This window comes from Plectrocnemia conspersa, unplaced genomic scaffold (assembly GCF_051122295.1).
Source record: "Plectrocnemia conspersa isolate PC_06_02 unplaced genomic scaffold, ASM5112229v1 ptg000013l, whole genome shotgun sequence".
NCBI classification, from domain to species: Eukaryota; Metazoa; Arthropoda; class Insecta; order Trichoptera; family Polycentropodidae; genus Plectrocnemia; species Plectrocnemia conspersa.
The window spans coordinates 28,888,059-28,908,746 of NW_028277177.1; the positions used below are offsets into that span (position 1 = coordinate 28,888,059).

General features: G+C 30.3%; 2 protein-coding genes across 3 annotated transcripts; one reads left to right on the forward strand and one right to left on the reverse strand.

Annotated features, from left to right (window-relative positions):
* The first annotated feature begins 1,487 nt into the window (after positions 1 to 1,487).
* On the forward strand, positions 1,488 to 11,230 carry Hr96 (Nuclear hormone receptor HR96). Of its 2 annotated transcripts, none has more exons than XM_088202416.1 (6): positions 1,488 to 1,668; positions 1,854 to 2,708; positions 2,778 to 3,009; positions 6,784 to 6,993; positions 7,057 to 7,269; positions 7,529 to 11,230. In XM_088202416.1, the coding sequence occupies exons 2-6, from the start codon at positions 1,894 to 1,896 to the stop codon at positions 7,730 to 7,732; spliced, it is 1,674 nt and encodes a 557-aa protein (XP_088058542.1). In that variant the 5' UTR covers positions 1,488 to 1,668; positions 1,854 to 1,893; the 3' UTR covers positions 7,733 to 11,230. The 2 variants fall into 2 exon arrangements, with proteins under 2 accessions (XP_088058542.1, XP_088058543.1); XM_088202417.1 differs by having other exon boundaries at positions 2,778 to 2,997.
* On the reverse strand, positions 9,283 to 16,414 carry LOC148227770 (clarin-3-like). The gene is made up of 7 exons (XM_088202419.1): positions 16,243 to 16,414; positions 15,635 to 15,743; positions 15,260 to 15,330; positions 13,139 to 13,211; positions 12,869 to 13,015; positions 12,100 to 12,262; positions 9,283 to 11,414 (listed from the first exon to the last, which is right to left on the reverse strand). The coding sequence occupies exons 1-7, from the start codon at positions 16,348 to 16,350 to the stop codon at positions 11,294 to 11,296; spliced, it is 792 nt and encodes a 263-aa protein (XP_088058545.1). The 5' UTR covers positions 16,351 to 16,414; the 3' UTR covers positions 9,283 to 11,293.
* Positions 16,415 to 20,688: the final 4,274 nt, after the last annotated feature.

Sequence of the window (20,688 nt, forward strand, 5' to 3'; positions counted from 1 at the left end):
TATCTTTTCTTTAATTTAATTTTAAAAAATAAACGTTTGTAAAAATAGATTAATACAGAGAATTCCAAGTCTTCCAAAGTTCTTGAAGATTGTTCATATATACTTTTAAAGTATCCGAGGGGCACTTTATCTTCTTATCTCTTAGTGACGTACCAATTATACGATTGGAATCTACAATTGTTAGTGACAGCTTAGAATTTAATGTGAGATCTCTATGTATTGCCAAACTAGAGATATTATTTTTATCTAATTTGTTGACAAGGAAAGCTTTTTTCCTTCTACAAAGAAACACTATTGAGACTGTTTTAGAGATTTTAATAAGAGTATAAATCACTATCGTTATGTCATCAGCAGATAAAGCGATTAGATGTTTCTGTTCGTTTTACATCACTTAATATATACCAGTCGGAGCGGCCACTTTTTTGAGTTGCTTCGCTCCGACATCAAAAAAAAAAAAAACTTGCTCCAGCTTCGCTGTGTTTAATATAAATGATATAATTCCTATTTTTAGGAGTTAAAATAGTTCTACAGAAATAATAATTCTGTACGAACGGCGTATCGCGATTTACGGGAAGATTAAATTTCATCATACTACTGAGCGAACAATTTGCAAAGTAGTTTGGCGACGGGTGGCAATTAGACACAGATTGAGCCGCTGCAGTAGTATTTTATTGAACGATTTGAAATTCCAGTTACATGTTGTTTATAAATGTCGTCATTCAGAATATTTATGAAGCTTGCTGATATTATGGCTTTTAATGCCTATAAGATACGGATCCATAAATATTCTGGCGAATCAACGATCGATGCCTTTTATGATGCCAACGATCGATGTTTATTAAATTTACCGATAGGAGGCGTATTTCATACACATCCTATCGGCAAATTTAGTAAACGAAAGTGTAATTGAACGATAGGAGAACTTTTATTTGCATAAACCGCATAAGTCTGACTAGGAAATGTGTTAATGTGCGTGCATACACAATGACAAAAAGGCATAGCATGGTCTCGTTCTACGCTTAATTAAAAATATTTCAGTTTTAATAATTCAACTCTTCTTAGTCGACAGTTTTGATAATTTAACTTTTCTTAGTATTGAAAAATGAAATTTATTATGTGATTGACCACTTTGTATCATCAAAATCAGTAAAAATGAGTCTTTAATTAACTATATTATTTTTTTTAAATTAGTGAGTCTTGCGTTTTGCTAGTGGTGCAATTTGAAGGGTGAGTATTGAGAGGCGCATGCGTGGGCCAAAACTAAATTTGCGCCCCTGCCCTGCCCTATTAATACTTTAATAAATAAATTATTGTGGTAAATTAATATTCGATATTACCCCACAAAATGCAAAAAAGTGATTATTAACTAAATTAATATCAATATCTATACATAAAATGTAATTATTGAAATAAAAATTTAGATTTTTATGCTGTAATATGAATTAAATGAATCGTTCGACATGGACAGTACAACGTGCGTTAAGACTGATTATAATCAATTTATGACAATTCGCTATTGGCCACAGTGCGTCAATAAAAATATGGCGTGACGTTTGGCAGGTTCCGGCTGTCAGGCCGCGTCTGGCTCCGAAACCGAACCGAACCGGCCTTGGAGTTTTCGACGCGAATCGTCCGCGCGGAGCCTCGCATTGCGCCACACGCACACGGGTACTTGTTATCTCACCTTGCCGTACACCCCTAAACTCGATAACAACTTTAATCTTTAATCTGATTAAATCGACGAATATCTTCTTGTTCGATTCTTTGTACGGTTCGGACTTGGTACCCGTCCCTTTCCAAGAACGTTGCTACCTAAAAAAGTAATTTGCATATAATTTGTATTTATCTTGCAGCTTCTCGTTGGACTTTAAAACCCGCTTAGATTATGCAAATATGGATATTGAGGACAAGTCGAACACAGTCAAGAAGTCAGGTAAAAGCGCACTGCCCGTGAAGTTGTGCGGAGTGTGCGGCGACAAAGCTTTGGGCTTCAACTTCAACGCTCTCACGTGCGAGTCCTGCAAGGCCTTCTTCCGGAGGAACGCCCTCGTCAGCAAAGAGTTCAAATGTCCGTTCAACGAACAGTGTCAAGTCACAGTATTAACGAGGCGCTTTTGTCAAAAATGTCGGCTAGACAAATGCTTCTACATCGGCATGGTGAAAGAATACATCTTATCGGAAGAGGACAAGGCGCTGAAGCGCGCCAAGATTGCGGAGAACCGAGCCAAGAAGAGAACGGTCAGATCCAACGACGACGAGGTCTCCAGTTCCAAGCTGATAAAGAGAGAAGAAAACGAAGACTCGACCAATTCGTTCGTCGATAGCATTTCGCCGAGTCCTTACTTCGATCTGCCCGCGGAGACGACTCAAGTGAGCGTCATCAAAAACAACTCGGCGGAAAGCAACGTCGAAAGTTCGTCGTCCGTCGACGTCTCGTATAAAAAAACAAACTGCGAAAATAGCGCACCTTATATTCAAAACAGCGCAATAAACGATCTGCTGTCGATGAATCAAGACAAAGATCACAACAGTATGATCAGATCCATGTTGACGACCTCGCCGCCCAACGACGATGCATCGAAATTATTCAACGCTCTCACCGACAGTAATATGGACCAACCCATTTGCGATAATAGCCAATCTACTAGTTTTGATGGATATCAACATAAAGCAGACATAGCTAGAGACGTATTGCAAGACGTCGAGAGGTGATTCTTGCGTATTTGCACGCATATATGGAAATAAAACGTGTTTTTTAAATTTCGTTACTATTTTAGAATACAATTGGAACCAAAGTCAATGAAGAATATATTGTGCGAAGCGATAAAGTTGGAGTTTGAGACGTATACTACGTTACCGCAGAGCAACAGTTCGAGTAGAGAGCTGAACGATGCGGAGCGAGCAAGATTAAACGAATTAATAGTCGCCAATAAGGCTCTGCTGGCGCCGTTGGACGATTACATGACTAGTCTCATTAACGATGAGTATAGATTTAAGGTATTACCTCATGTGAGTTGTTGAGTTATAATAAAAAAATTACTTATTTTTCACACTTATCTAAACTATCTTTATAGAGCAGAACTTATAAATGATGCTAATTTAACATTAAAAGATCAAATCAATATAAATTCTGCTTCAAAATGAACTCAACAAATAAGGAAAAATTTAAATAATTCTATTATTGTCCTTAATTTTATTACTCTAGTCAGAGAACAAATGGAAAAAAATTTTACAGTAAATCGTAAAAATATTATTTTTCTTCATCATCAGTGAATACTTAATTTAATATTTTTATGACATAAATATTTAATATAATAACACTTTTTGAACTGCGCGTGGTTTTCGCGAAATTCGCAAAACATTATGCTCTTTGGGAGAATTGGTGTAAATATATGCGAATTTTTTAGTTACTTTTAATATATAATATTTAAGGGCATCGACATACGTTGTTTATTTTGCGACACTTATCCTGTGGTTCTCAAACTATCGATTTAAATTTTATTTTTATATATACATGCTTGGCCATAATAATGGGGCACCTCAATAAATGTGTTATATCCTAAAAATAGTGAAAATATAAATAAAAAACTGATCAAGGTTGCTTAAAGTGTTTCTTTTAAGCTTATTTTTAATATTTAGTAGGCCTATCCTTAGCTTACAGCTGCAATCCTTTTTGGCATACTGTCAACTAATGACTTATAGGTGGAGGGAGACTATTTTCTTCATTCCATCTGAAATTTTTATCGCAGCTCAATTTCGGACTAGCAATTGTGTTGCGCAACCTTTCCTTTTAATTTTGTCCATAAATGCTCTATAGTATTTAGGTCTGGTGACTGTGTAGGCCATTCTATAATCGTAAACCAACCACTGATTTTTATCGAAGTACGGCACAGAGCGTTTTCTTGCTGGAATCGGATGGTAGGGTAGTCTGTGCTTGAAAATATTTTTCAGTAGGAATCCATTAATGTGGATTCCAACATTGAAATATAAATGTCACTATTCTTACTACCCTCGCAATTATACAGGTTTCCTAATCGTGCTACTGCTATTAAACCCCAGACCATAACGCTTCCGCCACAATATTTGACTTTAAGTACTATGCAATTCGCTAGATATTATTTTCCGACTCTTCGACGCAAGTGTACCACACTAGTGGTCGCAAAAACTTAAAAAGTATGATTATTTTAAAAAACGATTGCTTTAGAAATTTTTGAATAAATCTAGTTTTTTATATTTTTTTATAGTAATCAATTTTAGTTTAAAATTACCTTCTTTGATTTTGACTCACTGTGCTATCTTGTCAGTATCTCACACATTTGAAAACTAAATCTGAACCTATATATTTATTGTCTTATCTTCTTTGTCCTTTACCGCCTGTTGATTTTTTTTACTAATGTGCTATCGTAAATTACCGGGAAGTTTGTGTTGATGGAAATCAGAAACTGGTTGATGTCGAAGGATAATCATTATTTGATTCTACTTCTGTTTCCATCAATATATTTGCCTTCAAGGCCGCCGAGAGCGAACCCGAGCCCTCTGGAAACAATGGTTCTGGGCCTCATGACAAAAATGGCATCTTATATTGTAATACAATTTCTTAAATAAATAATAATGGTACGAGTTCACTCTTTTTATGCTGCAACAGCGACGGCACGGTTTTATTGCTTTTGATGTGGATTTTTGACTTAATTATGTTTTGTGCTCTCCTATTGTTCAAAAATCGGTTTAAATATTCTTCATTTGTTTCTCACTTAATGTAAGTCGTGATATTGTTATAAAAACTACTGACCGGCCAACTTTTACCCTCCCCTTTAAAAACGTTGAAATGACGTCCCTCTCTAAAAATTTATTTTCTTTCTTCAAAAACTTGGAACTAGTGCATTTATTTTTCGATTTGCAATGTACAGCCGATCATTGCACTCGCTTCTTAGAACAACGAAGTATACGGCTTTAGAAAGTGACATTTGCTTGATGGATATCTCCGAAATTGAATTGTGTAATGGGAATATTATGGCCTTACGGTGCTATTTGTCTTCCAGTGATATATTGTTTCCCGTGACTGTTTTGTAACAAATAAATATTCATTCAATGCACCGGAAAATCCTTGCGTGTTATTTATGGGGGATTCCTTTAGTTCTAGTCGTAACGAGAGTCTTTGTGTGCGATCGCACTATTGTCTAGTTTATCCTTATTGATAAATAATCACTTTCGGTCAGAGTAATTATGCGAGTTTCAAGAATAAGATCCCCTACAAATGAGTGCTCTGTGTAGTCCCTACAGAATTTATTATTTTATAAGTAGCAAATATAATTTATAAATATTTTTAATTTTATAAGTAGCACTATATAAATAACAAAAAATAATTCTCTTTCTTTGATATTAGTCAATAATATTGGTGAAAATTTTGTGTAAATGTGTGCATTTTTTGTTTTATTTTATTAAATAATTTTGTTGTTAAACTTTCTATTTGTAATTCTAAAATTGCACGAGCTATAATTATTTTAGTGAAATATAAAAATATATGGGCATTGTTACGTACACAATTTATTATTAAATGAAATAAAAAATTTTGTTTTTGAAAGAAGGGCGTTTCAAAATTTTGTCCTTGAAAAGTGGAAGGTAAAAAATTTTGTCGTCGAAAAATGACCGATGAGTCAATTAAGTTTGAAAATCTACGCTATATACTTATGCTAGTTTCTTTGATGGGCTCATTTTCATATTTAGTGAGTTCTGGCGTTTTATTTTGTTTTTTTTTACTATGATGGTGGTCCCTACATAGGCAAGCAGTACTATCTGAGTGTTTGATATCATAATATGATACCAAATACCAAACTATACAATATATTATATTATATAATTTAGTATTCTTAGATAGATTTTGCTCGTAATGTGAGTTACAGAATTAACACATTCTTGTCTTACAAGCCATTGGCGTTCCAAGCCACCAATTTAAGAAAATTTAACATTTTGGCATTCTAGTGATATATGTGGTTAGAAGAGTCATCATATTTTCCATCCTTCTTATGACTCAATGAATTGTGTATTGACTAATTATGGCTTTTTCCTTTCTAGACCCTCTATTTTTCATGACATTTTATTGCTTATCACATGCATTTAATTTGCGATTTATAAAAAATACAATTTACGGCTTTGCCTATCGATATTCTTATGTCTTCGTGCAATGAGTACATTATTGGGTAAAATTAAATGGCTGAATTATGAATGGCATAAAGGAACAAATTACAAATTGTGTCATTAGAATTATACACATAATTTTATATCCAGGATATAGGTAGTTCTTCAAAAAGGAAATAAAATTACATATACATATTTTTAAAATAAAATCAGATAATTACTGAATATAAAAATAAATAAAAAAAATCAAAATAGTCTTGAAAAAAATTATGTTGCTTAGGATCAGCTTTGTACGAATTTTATCGTTCCTTTTACAAAACTTATGGACTTTTGTTATTTTTATCAAAATTGTAAATTTTTTACCCTAATAAAATATAACACAAATATTGTAGATATCACGTGTCCTTCCTAATTCTTCAGTAAGCAAAAGACCAGTTACAGATTTGATTTGATCAATGAATTCTCTTGATTTCTTCTGATCTGTCTCAAGCAAAGATTTATTGATTATAATGGTTCTATCACCCATTAAAAATATGTAGAACTTGAAATTATTTTTCTTCTAATATTTTTCTGTAGCTTTAACTTGTTTTTTGTCATTGTTTTTTTTTTTTGGATGACCTTATGTATGTATTATAATTTTTATTGCAGCCTGCTCAAGGCCAAAGTGATCCAATGCTATTAGGCATCATCAATCTGACGGCAGTTGCCATCAGACGACTCATAAAAATGGCTAAGAAGATAAATGCCTTTAAAAATATGTGCGAAGAAGACCAAGTGTCTCTTCTGAAAGGCGGCTGCACAGAAATGATGATACTCCGAAGTACGATGACTTACGACTGTGCCAGGGATACTTGGAAGGTGAATTAATTAAGTGAAATTATACAATGCTATTTAATTAATACAATATTTAATATTTACCAGGTGCCTCATTCTCAAGATTCCATGGGTAATATAAAAGCTGACGTTTTAAAATTGGCTAAAGGAAACATTTATCAAGAGCACGATCGTTTTGTGAGAACATTCGACGCAAAGTGGCGCACGGATGAAAACATAATCTTAATCATGTCTGCAATTGTTTTGTTCACACCGACGAGACCAAAAGTTGTACATACGGACGTGATTAAATTAGAACAAGTAAGATTTATGTAAATCAAATAAAATTTAGTTTTCTATAATTTATACATCACTAGTTTTTACGCAGCAACAATATTTCAGTGTTTATTCAATCGCTACATTTCAAAGTATCTTATTCTACTGTTTTTAAATCAATCGATCTAATAGTATTTTTGCATTTAGAATCGCCAAAAACCTCCTTTAAAATGATTGTTTGAAGAAGTATAACGTAATCTTGCAAATTAAATTACCATTTATATCTTTTCTAATTGTATTTCAGAATTCATATTACTATTTATTAAGACGATATCTCGAAAGCATTTATCCGGGGTGTGAAGCAAAATCGGCCTTCTTGAAGCTTATCCAAAAAATCATGGAGCTGCAGAAGCTGGCGGAGGAAGTGATCGGAGTGTACCTGGACGTGAATCCGAGTCACGTAGAACCTCTGCTCATAGAAATTTTCGATCTAAAACAGCAACAGTGATAGTTATGTCGTCTATTCGGGTTTTATCGTTAATTAATTTTTAGATATGTGATCATATATGTACAACGTTTGTAAATACGATATTTTGTTACCAGAGGTTTATATAGCATATGTGTATAATCGTAACCAATTTTATTTTTTTATCATCCCTTGATTAAATTGTACAAAAAAATATATATAATGTTATATATTAATTTTATTGTGCACAATGACATCAAAGTTGTTGAGAGTGTATATTTTTTACGTGCCAAAATCATTTTAAGAATTTCTAGCCATGTTATGTTAAATTTAATTAATCGTACCTCTGACATTGCTGTGGTTGATCTCTATTTTTATTTATATGTTTTTAGTACGAAACTGTTAGGTTGAGTAATAAGTCACTGTATTTTTTTGTTCATATTTAGTTTTACAGACAGTTTATGTACAATGATATTTTAATTAGATTAATCAGCCTTTCAAGATAGTCTCATTTTATTTCATTTGCGAGTTTAGTGAAATAATATAATTATGCAACAAGAAAACACTATGATTTAATACTGAACCTATTGTTTATCCAAAGAATCTAACATGTTAACCGATTTATAGATTGAATACCTTACAAAATCTACTTTTTTTAAAATATGTAGTTCATAAAATTATTTTTAGTTATTCTGTACATCAATAAAATGTTAGTTTTTACACATACGCATTGAATATGACTAGTATTGCTATGACCTGTCTCGTATGTATTTCAATGAATCAAAAACGCCATTTTCATTCCATCGTTCGACTGATGTAACCCACTTTTATTTGTGTACATAAAATATGATACGAATGCAATACAATATATATAGAAATTATTTATTGTATGTGTGCTTAGACACGATTAGGTTTGTTTGTTACCTGTGAATTTTATCATGGGACGATTAAATGAAATGTGGGGACAATCAGTGTTTGTACAGTTGAATACCGGCAGAGTAGATAATTATGTGAAATTTTAATACTCTAAATATTGTTTTAAAATAATGTACGATACGTCCGTTATGTACATATAATGTATATAAGAAATGTCTCACAATGTAAATTTAAAATCGTCTCGTGCCTTATTGTACGTAAGGTGATTGACACATTTATATGAAAAAATATGTTTTAATTTTTTCCAGGTATTTAAATATTGGGGACTTGCAATTTTGCTCAATTTTTAAATATTTTATAAATTTATAAAAGAAATCCGGGATCTAGGGTATATACAAAAGATATTTTTTTATATAATCTATCTAATTTATAAATAATTATTTATATTTTATTCTGTGCCTCCATTTGGCTATATATGGAACTAAAACGCTTTAACTATCTGTGTTTGATTATTCATTTTGCTGATGTTTTTATGTCTTTTACCATTCTCATACGAAGATCTCGATTAAGCCTCACGTTTATCTTCTCACTTACCTTAAAAGCATCTCAATGTTTTTGATTGGAAACTTTTTATTTCGACGTTAGATTTTTTGGCTGTATAATAGTGACATATGTTAAGGAGCACATATACTTCAAAAATATTTAATAAAACAATTCTACGAACGTCACAGATTTTTTTATAAATAAATCACTTGCCAACAAAAATAATGCAGCAATACATCTGTGCGTCCTGTGTCGTTCTACTCCACAGAGGTATCTGTTTTGATTAACTATTAAAAACCATATTTATTTATTTTATCAAACAATTTTTTAATTTTTAGATCAGATCTACGGATTTACAGTAAATGGTAAATTCAAATAAAAAATAATAATTAAAAGCTGATGTAAATTTAAAATATTTTTGCAAAACATCGAGTGAATAATCGCTAGCTTTTATGAAATTCGCAATTGATCCGCAGTCTTAAAAGTCCTGTGGTGTACAAATAGCTTATCGACAAGATAAGAAAACATAGAATAAACTTCATGCAATTGAACAAAAAATATGTTAAGACGTAATTAAAATAATCAAAGTCAAAAACAGACTAAGCCCTACATAATCAAAGATTGTGATGTTTGGTTTAACAAGTGAGCATTCCTCAGCAATTTTAATTGTACAAATGCCGACAATAGCACCATAAAAGCTTTAAACATTTTATCAAATGATAAAATTGTAAATGGAATTTCATTGCAAATTTAAAGTACGTGCCAAAATAGCAAATCACATAAACTAACCACTTTATAAAAAGATTTTATAAAATCTATATTAATCCATACTATTTGTTTAAATAAATTCCGATATAACCTCGCTGAAGTATTTATGATGTAACTCAAATTTTAAATCTATGTCCATATTGACTGTATTTATTTTAGAATTTCCCAGTTTAACTTTAATTTATGTTATTTGAGCTGATTTGCTTTCACTGCTTCTAATTATTTCTGGATCTTGCTTGTATAATATTTTTATGCAACTACAGATCTTCTATTCTTTGTAGTGAGAATATTAGCAATGTACTGTGGCGATTATTTGCCAAATGAGATAACGACGTCTCTAGGAAACAGACTATAATTTATTAGATGGAGTGATTTTCGTTCCATTTAACAATTGATATAGAAGTATGACAAGGTAGCATTAAAGAAAAATTTACCAAAGTTCTTTCGACCCATTTTTAAAACCGTTTATCTCAAAATTATATTTAAACATAACATCCAAAATTGTAGAAAACGCTACTGTTTAGATATTTCTTTAAAAATATTTTTTTCTTATTAGCCTTGTGTTTTACTCCATGTAATTGCTCCATAAAAATCAGTTTATTTAGTAATAAACAATTTAAATAAATCGATTGGCTTCTGACATTCTTCCAGTATTTTGGCTCAATTCTTTTATTTTTCCCGTAACTGATTATAATGAAAAAAATACAGTAATTTAAAATCGCTACTATAAATAGTTAACATTAATTAAGAATGTCTTCTATTATTTTCGCAACCATGAAAGAAATACATTCCAATATAAAAGTATAGCTCTTATCACTATACAATTGGTTATGTTTAATAAATTATGATTTAATTTACAGAATAAAATATATTTTCTCGAAACTTGGATTTTATATCATAATATAATAAATTCTACATAACATAATCATATTAAAATATAGTTTGTTTCCTTTAAGTTAAATTATATTTTTTTAGATAATATACATTAATTCATAAAAATGTATTTATATATCCAATAACTGTGTCAGTCATCTTATATCTTTCTACTTTACGATAATAAAAGTGCATCTATTAGTGATATAAATGCATAAATATATTTTTATAGATAATTTCTGATCCTTCATCAAGCTTTATTATTGTATATCTTTTGAATATTTCAAGGTTTTATTAATTGAAAACTATAATTATAGAGTGAACAAATGTTGTTTATTTTAATGGTTGAGAATTGCTGATGGTGCAATCGGTTATTGTTGTCTAGATGTATCATTATGTATATGTTATGCATTTTCAATGTTGTTTTGTGCAATTAATGTTGATCATTGAATCGAAAATATATACAATATATAATTGTTATTTGTAATCTAAATCATATAAATCCTTTTCATCTCATGTTATGTTGAAAAATATACATAAAAATTAATATATAAATATTGTATCATCCATTTTTTGTATGGGTATTGTGGTGGTCGTCGGCGTCGATCTATCATGTAAGAGTAACAATGACAACATGTGTAATACCATCGAAACCAGAATCAACCTGTTGAAAATGATACATAATATTTAATGTAATATTACAGTAAATTTGTATTACCAGCAAAGGTATATTTTCATTGGCGTTATAGTGAAATCATATTCAAATACATTTTTACTAGCGAAAATATAATTTAACTAGTGAAATTATATGCTGCTCTAAAATGTTATAAAACTCAATTTGACAGTTGCAAAACGTCTGTTTGCTGTTCAAACATAAACCTAATGTAAATTATCTAACTAAACTATATTTGTAATCTATTATTTATATTTATTTAACTCTCATAATATTGTATTTTTTCGAACGATATGATCAAATACAGTTTGAATCAATTGCTTCATACATTTTAACTAGTGAAAATATAACTTCACTGGTAATACACATTCACTGTAATGAGGTGACCAGATTTTGAAAACATCAAAGAACACTAAAAATAAAAAGGTCATTATTGCTGCGGGAGCTAAAAAAGGTAATTTCGAATATTTTTGTTTGAGGAGGATAAATTCCTGAGAAAGCTAAAAAGAATGGGTCAATTCTTAAATTTTGTTCAAAGGTTATCTTCGAATTTTTTTTGCAGAGGAGAAATTACTACGGGAGCTGAAAATTTTAGTTCAAGAACAACATTTTTAAGGAGGACGTCTGGTCACCTTAACTGTAACATATTTATTAATATAAATGATTATATCAATACCAATATGAATATCCTGGATTTGAATGGTGGTCCGTCCCATCTTTGTCGAACATTGTGAATAGATATGAGAATTTTTGTGAAACGTTGACACCGTAATGGATTCCCCATAACATCAACACCATGAAACTCGAACCCGCTGAACAACCGTTCCAAATGTATAAACCTGAAAAGTAAGCATTTTTTATTTAAGTACTTAAATACTTTTTTTAATTACGATATAATATAGTTTCAGTTACAAGCTTTTTGAGAAAGCATGAAAAACAAGCAATATTGTCATTAAAATTAATTTATTAATTCAAGGGATGATGTCAGTTGCAGCATGCTTATTTTACTGAATCGAGAAATCAGTGGATAAAGAGAAATACATTACAACACAAACTAACACTCAAGGTTGATAGGCTTATTATATTGTTTACAATTTTTTTATGTAGCAGCTTGAACCCCAAATTCTCCTTACATTTACCATTAAATTAATTAAGTTAAAATGTTACTTAATATGGCAAGAATCTACTTGATAGATTAATGCTTTGCTCATGATCAATTTTATGGCAAATGTAAATATATTTGACTCAACTTGGTCGGATGCTCTCACTAAGAAGTGTTCATTCTTATTGGAAGTGCTTAAGTAGATAATTATGAGTAAGATTTCTCTGTATATTTTGCAAATAAAGTATATATATGATATAGGGTGTAAAAAATAACTTTTCTGGTAAAACTGTTAAGTGATTTTAAATGAAACTACCACCATAATTGATAAATACAAACTCACCTAATGTGCCATAGATTGGTTCTATAGGATTCCTGTTTGTATTGTATATACCAAACAATGCTGAAAGTGTTGCGAAAAATATCGATAGACTCAAAAACACAATTGTGCTAATGTAAATGTGTACGTTAAACCAAACAACTTCTGGAACTAAATTAAAATATTGTTAATTTGAAGTGAAATATATATATATATATATATATATATATATATATATATATATATATATATATATATATATATATATATATATTTATACTTAAAAATACATACTTGACTCATCTGATAGGACAATATCATTAGTACAACTTGGTTTCACATATTTTCCTTCGTAATACAGTCTCAACTGTAAATAATAGCATACATTAAAAAAATATTTAAAAATATATTAGATATATATAAAATCAAAGGCAACATTCTCCGTTTGTCTGTGCTAGGGTAAATGCATTTTTTTTAAATATAATGAGATTTTATTACTATAATATAAATATTAAAAAAACAGACAGGATGTTCTGCTACCAGCATTATATTAAATTTATATAATATTCTGTAAACAGAGACGTCATTTTTGCTTTTTCCAGTGGGGGGGGGGGGATCAAGAGTTGGTCAGTCAGTCGTAATTTTTTTAATATTTCGATTTTATTAAGATTCATAAAATTTCATTAAATGACATGCATTTTTCTGGCCAAATTCATTCACCCCAAATGTTTAGAATTCACGAATAGAGAATCGAATGAAGCATATCTAAACTGAATTTTTACCAACAGGAGGGCGCAAAAAATAATTATCCTTTCTCAGAAGTCAAAAATTCACATCAAAAGCAATAAAATCGTGTCATCGTCATCACTGTGGGAACGTATGAACTGACGTTCATATTTAGACTAGAAAAATATAAAAACTTATAATAAGTAAGAATCGAATAAAACACGTCTAAACCGAATTTCGCCCAATGTGATAGCGCTAAAACAATTATCCCTTCTCAGAAGTCGAAAATCCACGTCAAAAGCACTAAAATCGCGCCGCTGTTGTCGCAGTGGGGACGTTAGGTTATGTAGCGTTCATATTAAAAAATGTTATAACGATGTTATCACTTATAATAAGGGAGAAACGAATGAAGCACACATAAACCGAATTTTGACCATTAGGAGAACAAGAAAAACAACTATCATTTCTAAGAAGTCAAAAATCCACGCCAAAAGCAATAAAAGACATCTCTAATGACGTCTCTGTACGTAGACATACATATATGGATGCGCAAAAAACATTAAATTTATTCAAGCTCACAACTTTCAGAAGCCAAAGATTATTTACTATTACAAACCATTACAACATTAAAACAACCACAAATATTCAAGTGAATGAAAAATATAAATAAGAAAATATAGAAAAAGAAGTCTGCTTATACTTAAAAATATATACTTTTATGTATTATAAGGCAGCGTTATGCGACCAAAACGTACGCAGCAACGACTTAAACTGAAAAACGTTTTTAATCTGGTTCCGGGAAATATCGTTATCTCATTTGGTAAAATTTCGCCACAATAAATTACTAATATTTTCACTACAAAGGATAGGGGATGGTAACTGCATCAAAATATCTGCAGAAGAGTTTAAGTAAGATCCGGAAGTAATAATAGGCAATTTTACACAATCAAAAACATCACGGAAATGCTATACATGTGTAAAAAAGATAGAAATGTCAGAAAGATATATCTTGACAAGTTGAGATTACATCAAGATCCTAGCTAATTTTTAGTGGCATTTTGGAGAAGATCAAAGCAGGAGTATAGAATAAAACTTCCCAAATTTTCTGACGAACAATGGCTAAAAATACGTTGAAGAAATGTAAGAATAGCAGCTGATATATAAACATGTAATCTAGCGTTGAAAGCTTTACCGGCGCTTTTAATAGCGTGTGTGCAATTAAAACTACTGAAGAATACGCATATGTTAAGCTGAGCAACAGTCTCTAATAAAATTCACAGGCTTAACGTTGAAATTTTTTTACTTTTCAGTCTTCATTATTTTAACTACATGTCAACATAATTATTTCACTATTGTCTAAAGTGTATTTTATAGTTCAAACGTTATTTATATTCTGTACTAGCAATTTTCACTTCAACAGTATTTTAATACATAGATAAAGGACATAAAAAAGTAAAAACATTTACTAAATATTTCAATCGCACCTAATTTCACGTTGTTCTGGTTTATTTTGGGTCATGCCCGTTGCAAATGTCGTTATAGCCAAGAGATATTTTTATACTGATGGCTTTCATTTTATGCGGACACGATGATTTAGAAGTGAAATTCAACAAGTTAAACCATCTTTAGTGTTTTATTGTTCATGTGAGATTTTTGCCTTTGCTTTTATACACTTAAATTGAGTCTAACCTCATTTTCTCTAAGTTTTTTTGTCGGTCTACAACTATAAGCGCATACTTGTAGTTCGTAGATGCAAGTCACTGCGAAAAAGTAGAATTAATATCAATGCAATATAAATTAATCGAAAAGTATTCGGCCTGATTATATTATCAACTATGTTTTATGTATTTTTATGGCGACCGTTTGTTACGCCATGAGAGATGAATGACGTTTCTCTGAACCAGATAAGAGCTGCATGGCAATGAAAATTGACAATTTCTCAGATTTATATCATTAAAAAGTAATCAGTAATTTCCTCAAAATTGATTATAATTAATTATATATGTATAAACTTAAATGTATCAAGCAGAATACTTTTGCACCTCTCTGTATTTATGTACTCACTGTGTAGCGTGTTATTAACGTAATTTGTCTCATGTTTGCCGTTAAAAAGTCCATAACTAATGTAATCGAGTTTTCCCGACGTTCCTCCAGAGGAAAATCGACCGTCCAACTAAAACATACACTTCTATTTAGTATCCACATTATTCAATACAATTAAAAAGTCCAAACGTTAGTAAAATCTTCACTTCTAAGTGTATTGTGTTGATGCTTTTACCAGTTTTTGGTTAGACATTGAAATGAAATATTATTAATTACAAGTAGTAATGGCTCTGTATATATATTTTTATTTATATTTGACTATACTAATAGAAAATATTACAGATTTAAAATCAGTTATAGATTAATTCTCCATAGAACAAATATTTTAGCATCATGAAATAAATATTTCTACGACGATTTTTTATTTGTGCCTTTTTATTATTATTATGTATATGCTAAAGTACAGATATAGGGCCCTTTTAATATTGTTAATACATTAAAAAAAATATTTCAAATACATTTTGCGACCCAAAACTTGGAAAACGCTGTAATATGCACAAGTGCGTCTACCACATTTTTTGAGCAGTATATTGTTTTACAGTGCATTGCAATTAAAACGTTACACTTACCCAATTCTGAGTAGCTAGAGATATTGCTAGCACAACGATAGAAACTGAAGATAAAAAAAATGTTGCAAAAATCAACTTCTTGCGCGAGGTTAATTTAGTTTTGCCCATAATAATATTGATATTGGATCAATTGACACTATTATGGTAAAAGACTTTGGAGTACTGAGATGACACAAAATGTGGCAAAAATAGTTAAACTCATAGATAATATTTATCTATATGAATCTATTGATAAGATTAGTATAGAATTTTCATTATACGAAATGATCATATCTTTTTAATCATACGTATATACATATCTATGCAATAAAATATGTTGATACATAATGTATGGTGCTCATTAGCTAATAGGGTTGCCACCTATTATATCTTATAATATTAATTGGTGCAAATCTTAAGTCTTGTAATAAAAAAAATCATTTTTTTAAATATACAATTTATTGCTACTAGGTTAAAATATTTTCACAAAATTATCCTACAGAACAACTCTAGCCACTTATGATTCGATAAGTTTGTAAAAATGTTATTAATGATTTAAGGATCAAACTTGTAAGTGACGGCTAGGCTGAACTAAATCTAAATGTTGAAGTGGAAAGGCAACTTAGCTGCAGGGCTTCGTAGGTGTTTGACTGAAAATCTATGCTCTGGCTAGATCGTTAATAACAATTTGGTAATAGCAATGTGTGAACTGAGGTATATTCTAAATAAGTGTGTAAGTATAAAATTTTAAACATCACTCTCAAGAGTGATGTTCCGACTTTTATACAGATAAATTTCTGGAAGTGACTAAACGTTAATGAAGAATCAATTGTTTTTTATTTTATATTATATCGATTATGTGTGTTTTTATTAGTCAGTAATAAAATAGATAAGTAATGATGATACTCTTCGATGTCCGACACTTTTTGTTTTTGTATAGATACGGATTGTCCTTTTTTTATGTAAATTTGTAAAATGCATTTACAGGTGGCTTTTTATAGATATGAATCTTCGATAATCACGTGCGTCGACGTGACGAATAAACTTGCTCTGCATGTTGTAAATTCTAATAATAAAACAATAATTGCGACCAATTTCAGTCTCACGCTTGAAGGGTAGTCCTAAAAGCTATAAAACTATTATATTTCTCGTAAATGCGCAATTGTTCCCTATAATGGGATATTTTAGTAAAGTGATTTTTTTATAACGAAATCTAAGTCGATGCTTTAATGTATTTTTTAGATGGTTTTAATATTTTCTTATATTGTTAATGACTATTGACACCGCAGTAAACACTCTCCTATTATTGTCTATATGTCATCAACGAATAACAAAATCTGGTATCCTTATAATATTATAGATATAACCATATATTCAAATTAAAGGACATAAAAAAAATCTCTTTAAAATGTGTAATGAACAATCTCATAAAATTATTTTTCTATCCTTTCCAGTTGTATCTTTTTATAACAAAACTGAAATAGATTTCAGGTCAAGATTTTTATCGTGATAAATTTTATTTTCTGTTAAGGAAATAACAAAAAGAAACAACATAGGTTTTATTTGACTTTTTTGTGTATCGCTGTCGGTTCACGCTAAAGTTTCAACAAAACGGATTGCTTCCAATAAATTTTCTATGCAATTACTGGCTCGCGTGGGCAGATGCGAAAAGTTTTATGTTTTTGTCAGAAGAAGAAAAAAACGCGAGTAATTTCCGGCCGATGCGACAAAAATAAGGCTGAAAAATGGAAACTTGAAAAGGATTACTTACCTACATATAACGTATCACCTATCTATATGTATAATTCCGTAGTTCAATTTATGTTTTTCGATTCTAGGAAAGTTGGAAAAAAATTATGATTGCACTGTACAAGTATTGTACCACACAGATAAGTTTTTCCATTCATATGTAAAAATCCATATGAACTCTTGTTATTAATTAAAGTCGATTTAATTTTTGAGAATTTTTGCTAAAATACTCAAAATATATATATTTTATGATCTCTTGATTGTAAAGCTTAAAATCTATTTGCGTCTTAACTATACGATTAATAAAGCAGTTAAAAATCTTGAATTGAAGCTCTAGCGTTTTAAAATTTGCATAGCGAATCTGTCTACAAATTTTATACAATTATTTTTTAATTGAAAATTAAATATAATGATTTTTAAATCTCTGTGAGAGTCTGGTAGTAAAGTATTATTAATTATAATGTGGCGACCGTTCCTACGCCTAATTAGATATCGACGTTTCTCGGAACCACTTTAAAAATCATGATAATGCCTCTCTAAAAATATATATAAATCGTAAGCATATTAGACGTTTGTAAAAGGTTCCAAGAAACTCATCTCTTTTCCAATCGTCCGGATAGTCAAGTTTTGGGTCTTAACAGAAAAAACAGTTGTTTTTGATGCTCATCTAATAACAGTCTGATAAGATCTTTAGACAATAATAAAGAGTCTGGTTCCGCCGTGAATCATTTAAATGGTGAAATGCTTAATAAATATGTTAGTTTAACTATTGCCTTTTTCGGAAGCTTCCTCATAATTTTGCCAGTTAATCGGTCTATTAATATTAGTTATTATTTATATGACTACTTCTCTTAGTGTTACATATTTTATTTATTTATTTCCTTGGTTTTCTGTGCCATTGTTTAGTATTTAAATGTTATTTAGTTTTAAAAAAGAAAAAACATTAGTTTCAAATTTTATTTATCGCTTTGATTGGCGGCAGTTTTTGTTGCTTTTTAAAACAAATACTCTAATTATTTAGGTAATTATTTTTATTCTAAGTTTTAATTAGAATTGTTCGCCTTTGGTTTGATTCCATCTAGATTGATACCATCTTCTCTTAGCCAATAATTTTTAATTTACTATACTATATTTGCGTTAACACAGTCAGTTCGAGAGCTATTTATTTCATCATTATTCATAATTAAGAGAGAGTAGTTTGGGTTTACGCCCCTACTATTTGCTCTACAGCACACGATACGAATATACGTTCAATATACTTATCATTACTCCTGTTTATATTTTGAACAAATTAAAATCATTACTATATTTTTGTTGATTTATTGAAATATGAATTTCACAAAATTTCGCAAAAATTATATGATGCAAAATTCTACAACTATTCTTTTAATTCGTAAAACTAATTTAAGAATTAAATAGGTATTGAGAGCGGTGTATCTAAAAGGGACAGAAAATCCTTATTTAACATTCCGAAAGTATTGTTTCACAATGTCAGTTTTGAAACACAGTTCATTTCGGCATCCTCAAATATTTGCTGTAAAATAAAAATGTGAGTATTTGCAAAAAATACACTCGGGGGACGATAGTACACAAAAAAAACGACATTTTATTGTTATTATTTACCGTCAGTGATTTATGATCCAATCTTGCTCGCTCGTTATGCATCGGTTGATGGTTAGCACTCTAGCAAGAGATGTGAACAGATTTTTTAATATTACAATACAATTTTAATACAAATCACACAGAGTAAATTATTTGATTAGGTAATTATTATTTATTACTGATTTATAAGTAACCAAAAATATTTACTTTTCACTTTTGCAAATTTAAAAAAAAGTTGAAAGATAAAAAAAAAATTCTTTAAAATTTTATGATGCTTTCAAGTTTATAATCTGCGTGAGTTGCCGATTGCGGCACTTTAAAATGTTTCTGTTAATCGTTTGACTCGTAGTAGAAACACATTTTTGCTATCCATAATATATTGGGACGGGTGAGCCGTTTCACGTGTTTTTACGATAACCAAATTCATTTATTAAAATTGTCACACGGTCACGGACAAAAGGCGAGACAAGAGTGGTTCTGAAATATTTATTTGCCATTTTTTCTATCTTACTTTGGTTTCGTGACACAATTTAATCTTGACTGTGGACTTCAAAATTTAAATATTATGACTATCTTGGTTTTGCTAATGAAAAATATTTTTCATTAAAAATACGTCCTTTTTCCTGGGTACCTCTAATATATACAATTACTTACTAATCATTATTTATTTACATGCGATGTATAAATTTAACGAGTGTAAAAAATCAAGGACTGGAAGAAACGTTAAGTCTCTTATTAATCGATGGTGTATAGGCCGTACCTAACCACGTAATCGTACTTAAACACATTCGCCTTGACTTCCACTAGAACTTCAGTAGCATTTCGCATTACAAGAACTTGTACCAAGCGGAGTTACGCCGCATCGACTGAGACGATTCTTAGAAGCTCAAGAAAAGCAGCAGTTTTCCCCTTCGACAGTCCGATCAGGTCCAGTTATGCAGTCATCTGAATCGCCAAAAATACAACTATATATTTGGTACGAGTTAGAGACTACAAATAAATATAAATAATCATATAATTTGTCAGGAATAATGAGCCTTTCAATGCGCCGTTACGCAATATTGTCTATAAATGGATTTAAAAGTAGTATTCGTATATTAGTGTATTTCTTTGTAT

Excerpts from the sequence above, each read along its gene's own strand:
- Hr96 (XM_088202416.1), top strand. The coding sequence starts at position 1,894 with ATGGATATTGAGGACAAGTCGAACACAGTCAAGAAGTCAGGTAAAAGC. Across the intron at positions 2,709-2,777 it reads GTATTGCAAGACGTCGAGAG|AATACAATTGGAACCAAAGT; the intron begins GTGATTCTTGCG and ends TTACTATTTTAG. Across the intron at positions 7,270-7,528 it reads ACGTGATTAAATTAGAACAA|AATTCATATTACTATTTATT; the intron begins GTAAGATTTATG and ends ATTGTATTTCAG.
- LOC148227770 (XM_088202419.1), bottom strand. The coding sequence starts at position 16,350 with ATGGGCAAAACTAAATTAACCTCGCGCAAGAAGTTGATTTTTGCAACA. Across the intron at positions 13,212-15,259 it reads AAAAACTTAGAGAAAATGAG|TTGAGACTGTATTACGAAGG; the intron begins GTTAGACTCAAT and ends TATTATTTACAG. Across the intron at positions 11,415-12,099 it reads AATCCAGGATATTCATATTG|GTTGATTCTGGTTTCGATGG; the intron begins GTATTGATATAA and ends CATTTTCAACAG.